Source organism: Eimeria acervulina, genomic scaffold (genome assembly GCF_000499425.1).
Source record: "Eimeria acervulina Houghton genomic scaffold, Eah_scaff1076, whole genome shotgun sequence".
Lineage (NCBI taxonomy): Eukaryota > Apicomplexa > Conoidasida > Eucoccidiorida > Eimeriidae > Eimeria > Eimeria acervulina.
In genome coordinates this window covers 6,673-11,724 of record NW_013549440.1, presented here as the reverse complement: position 1 = coordinate 11,724, position 5,052 = coordinate 6,673, and the positions used below count along the sequence as shown (strand labels likewise).

General features: G+C 51.9%; 1 protein-coding gene across 1 annotated transcript; it reads left to right on the top strand.

Moving 5' to 3' along the window:
- Window positions 1-618: 618 nt before the first annotated feature.
- On the top strand, window positions 619-4,778 carry EAH_00055040 (hypothetical protein, conserved; the record flags this gene model as incomplete). Its single annotated transcript, XM_013393904.1, has 11 exons — window positions 619-635; window positions 1,382-1,464; window positions 2,056-2,327; window positions 2,497-2,630; window positions 2,781-2,880; window positions 3,001-3,135; window positions 3,661-3,816; window positions 4,014-4,100; window positions 4,246-4,390; window positions 4,519-4,584; window positions 4,747-4,778. 11 exons carry the CDS (start codon window positions 619-621, stop codon window positions 4,776-4,778), a joined length of 1,227 nt encoding a protein of 408 aa, XP_013249358.1.
- Window positions 4,779-5,052: the final 274 nt, after the last annotated feature.

Sequence of the window (5,052 nt, the reverse complement as noted above, 5' to 3'; positions counted from 1 at the left end):
TGCTGGGTTCAGGGCCTTTCCCTATCTGTATTGTCGATCAATATGGAAGCTCTTCTCAAACCTTGCTGATGTTATGCTTGTCAAATATCGAATTATGCGATCCTGTTGCAAGCGAAGGAGGGGGGCCGCTCCGCAGATCCCCTTGACTTTCAGAATGCGAAAATTCACGCCTATTGCTTGACCTCAATTCTGATCCTTTTCGGGGCATGGGTGGCAGTCAAAGCCCCGGTATCCGTATTGTGTACAAGCGGGACATTTTGAAGGCCTTCGACGTGCTTCTTGGGTAGGGCAGTGAACGTAGTCTTGTTTCTTTTTCGTGCGATAGTATTCCATCACTTCGGCGAATTCCACACTTTCACCAAGTGCCTTCTTCTACACGCTCAGTCATTTGCTAAATGCACAAACCCAGTGGACAGTCCTGCTGAAGAATCATTTATTTAGCAAATCCGAGTCCACCGCTGGACTCCTGTTCACCAAGGACCGATACCCTTCGAAGTAGAGCTGCATCAATAGGTTCCTGTGTTTAAATTTTCTTCACCCCACAATATCCTATTCCACCGCCGACATGGAGATAAACCATCTTCGTAGTGCATGCCAGAAGGCTCCAGTGCTCCGGATATGCTCCTTAACAAGTGGTACCCTTGATCCAACATGACCACCATTATTGCACGTCCCCCTCTAAAACGGAAGGTGCCAACAGCGACTGAAGACCTCCGGGTGCATTTTGGTCAACGAAACAAGTCCAAAAAACGTAGGGGTTTCGTTCATTGCCCCTGCATCGCGGCGCCCGTCATATCTGGACGGACCGCGAAGCCGGAGGCATTCTTCATGAGTTGTTTGTGCTGTAAGGGCATATTCCGCTACATAGTATAGTAGTTTCAAAACGACGAGGCCCTATACCCTTGGTCAACTCCCCAGCAGAGTGTAGACCATGCTCAGCCTCTATGGAGCAAGACGAGAAGCAATTGATATGCCTAAAACTTCTTTTTGAAGCACCCTCGGTACTGTTTACTGCTGTGTTGCAGGGCGTCATGCTGTCGGGGTGAAGCTCGCTGCTCTGCCCTGTCCCGACGAACCATACTGTCCTAACTAAAATCGGCAAGCCTACCCTGGAACTGGCGTGAGCAGCAGGCGGGTTAAATGGCTTACAGTAAGACTTCATAAAGAATCAGCTGGCCATCTCCCCAGTCTCTACACGTTCTAGGAGCAGCGGCCCAAGGCTCTGTGACTCGGGGGCAGGAGGCTGCCTGACATGCGTTGCAGAGCCCCTCGTTGCAGCTGCTAATGCTGCAAGGCGCCTTCTCATGGCAGAGCAATCAAACCCCCTCTTGCTCTCTGACACAGCACTGTAGGAAACTGCTGTGATTCTGCTTGCTTGCAGGCCACCTACTATGGCGGAGCAACTGTCCATGCAACAACTTCGGCCAGACCATGCTACAACCCGGTTCCGTAGAGTCGTGCGCAGTCCGTTATTCCCAGAGTAAACAAGGATGGTTCATAGGTTCCTCAGTCTGCTACTACAATAGAATGTGCATGCTTACTGGTGGGCAGCCTTGGCGGTGTACAGGAAACTCTGTTTCTCGCGAGCAGTGTGGCTTCTGCTGCCAACGTGCTCTGCGCCAAGGCGTTGTGAGGCCACATCCCCAACCTTAGTAGCGCTTGAAACACTAAAATGCGTACTTGAAGGACTCGGGAGTACTGAAGATAACTATAGATGAACGTTCTCTAGAACCTCATTGCTGCGCTGCACACAATCTCATCCAGCCCCAATCACTGCTGCGCGTGCCTTGTAGACCCGTGGTTCAAGCCAATCCAATTGTAGTAAGTAGAATGGTTGAGGTGGACCCATTCATATTCTCTACCGCAGTTGTAGATTGTTCACTGGATAACTCAAGGCTTAACGTAGTGCCACGCATTACAGCGTGAGCGATGGACCCTCCCGTTGAGTCTGGTGAGCAGCAGCTGCTGTTTTTTTCCGTCCTCAAAGCTATTAATAGAAACAAATGACTTGTGTTTCAACTTTGTTGCTCTGTGCGTGTGCTGACTGCGGCCTAGAGAGCAAGGAAACCGCAGAGGGCGTTCCCCCGCCCTCTAGCGCTCCGGCCGCCGAAGTAGGTGCGGGGGCTGAACCTCCCACCACCACCCCCCGGAAATCTGAGGTCGCGCGCAAATGTTCAGATGTCTCCTCTCCAGATGAAGAAGGCAACAGCGTGCACGCCCAGCGCCTTGGTGTCGATATCCCTCTCGATCCAAACGACGAGGAGCTCCTCTTCCAGGGCGCCCGCATCTTCAAGATTGAAAATCTTAACAACTTCAAAAATCTCAAAGTCCGTTGTGCTCTGTGTGCAGGCATAGCCTTAAGGCATGCACGGGGGGCAACTTGAGGAACAGTCTCGTGATGTCTTTGCACACCACAATTTCTGTCCATTCAGTGCTGGCCCAAACAACAACCTTTCGCTGTTGCTGTTGCTGTTGGCACGGCTTCTGCGTGCACAGAAACTCGCATTGATTGCAAACGAAGTGTCGGTCATCGAAGGCCTTGAGGAGCAGGGCCCCACGCTGGAGCAGCTGGAGCTGTACCAGAACCACATAAAGCGCATAGATAACATCCAGCACCTGACGCATCTTAGGTTCGCCCTCACATTCCAGTTGCCTTTCTTGCTTTCTGCTTCAGTTTACGTTAATCTCTCACGAGGTCTCTCCAACAGCGCTAGCGGGCGTTTTCTCCCTCTTCGTCGCTGCGCTTTCTTGATATGGAAATTGTGCTGCGGTGTCTGCAGGGTTTTGGACTTGTCTTTCAACAATATCAGACGCATTGAGCATCTTGAGACCCTCGTCAATCTGAGAGAATTGTTTCTTTCTAGCAACAAGATCACCAAGGTGCGTGCGCCCCCCAAGCAAGGGCAAGCACGCGAGCGGTCGGGCGCCCGTGTAAGCAACGACAAAGCAGCAGCAATCATTTGGGGCCTCGTTGCGCTGTGCGCATTTGCTTTCGCACAGATTGAGGGTCTGTCTACGCTGAAGGAGTTGCGCACGCTGGAATTGGGGTCAAATAGGATCCGCGTAGTAGAAGGCATAGAAAACCTGACAAATCTGACTGAATTGTGGCTGGGCCGGAACAAAATAACTCGCTTGGTGGGTATATGGCTTAGGGTAGAAGGTATAGGTAGAATTTAGCCTTTTGGGAAGTGGGCTCTCCTCATAATTCTTTGAACCATGCATAGCAAGCGTAGCGTATCCTGTCGGATTGTGATAGTTGGTGGTGCCCAGTTCTTTTTTTTGGTTTCTCTCCGACTATGTATGTGATTCCCATCCTCTAATTGTAGCATGTGGACCCTAGCCTGTGTTGCTTCCGTGTGGTGGCCCCACCCTAATCACTGTTATGGGCGCTGGTGGGAGCCACTTGGGTGCATCATCTCTTTGGAGGATCAAACTTAATGATACCGGAGCGGCGTTGCTTGGGGGGTGGGCTGCTCAGCTGTCTCGTGTGTTGTGTTCTTGTTTGTTTGTCACCTGGGGACGTCATTGGCGGCCTTGTTCGCTTTCTGGTGTTGAGGTTGCTGCTGATCATGGTGGTGCTGCTACTGGTGGCTCCCTACAGCGCTGCCAGCCTTGGTGGCGAGTTCATAGGAATTTGCTTCTGTGGCGGCGGCTGTGCAGGAGTTGCCTCATCTTCCGCAGCTGGCTCGTGCCAGCCTTCAGTCCAACCGCATTGAAGAGTGGAACCCTGAGCTTTTTGGGAATTGCCCCAAACTCCGCGAGCTGTACTTGTCGCACAACAATCTGCCGTCGCCTCCGTCGGAGATTGGCCAATTGGTAATTTCACTCTTCTTAGTTTTTCCGTTGGTGCTCTTATATGCCTGTTGCTTGGTGGTGCCTCTCATTACGCTGCAGCGTCTCTGCACGCGTTTGAGTTTTCTTGGTCTGGCCCCCGTGCACAGCTGGGCCTGTCACCGGCGTTTGTCTGTGGAAAGGCATGACCTTGTTGTGGAGATTGGCTGGGTGGGCTGCAGGTGGAGCTGACGGTGCTTGATTTGTGCTGCAACAGAATCGACGATGTTGGAACCATCGCGTCTCTGCATCAGTTGCAGGATCTTTGGGTAAACAAAATGCGGCCCACATTCCCCCTCCGCCGTTCGTCGTTGCGTCCGTATGTAGGCTTGTGGTTAGCCCATAGGCGTCTGTGTGAACGGCCACTGCGATTCTGGAGCACACGGGGGAGATGTGCTGTCGGTGCTGCTGCAGCTCAATGACAACAAACTGGAGACTGTTGAAAAGATTCGCTGCTTGCAGCACCTTTCTGCTTTGGATACACTCTACCTCGAGCGGAACCCGCTCCAAGCATCTTTGGGGCCTGGTTATAGACAAGCAGTGACAGATTTGTTGCCTCGTAAGTTCCTTCAGTGCCAGGAGTGGTTGCCGCTAGCGGTACCACCACTGGGGGAATGAGTGGCCGTTCTTTTCCTGGAAAGCAAAGTATTTCACCCTGCCTTGCCTCCTCTGATGATGATTTCGCAGGACTTTCGCAGCTGGACGCGCTTTCCATCAGCACTACTGTCCACTTTGTGCAACATAAAGGAGATGGTGAGGCAGTAGGAGGAGTCAAAAAGTTCTTCTCTGCAGACGCTGGCGCTTACACACTCACCGAAATGTTTTGATTCCTTTTGTTGAACTAGCAAGGAAGAAATAGTATGACTTAGCTACCTCCTTATGCAAGAGCCTTGTGCATGCTGGTGTGGTCCGCAGAATCTCAAGTCAAGCCAATCTTGAAGCGTTGAAATGCTTTCGATGTTAGGGACCCTTGACCTGTCCTGGGCTCAGCGACTCGTAGGAGGATGGGATTTTGGTTTTGAACGGTGGAACGTGCGACCGACGAACTCAGTGAAGCATTCTCACCCTCCGCAGGACCGGCACATTTTAGCGGCAGCAAGTGGCAGTAGCGGCATCGGGTGGCAGATACAGCTGCATCCCAGGACGGTTGTCCCAACAGCTGCCCTTGTCAGTGTTTTCAACATTGCTGGAGCATCAGTTACCAACGAGAAGAGTTCAATG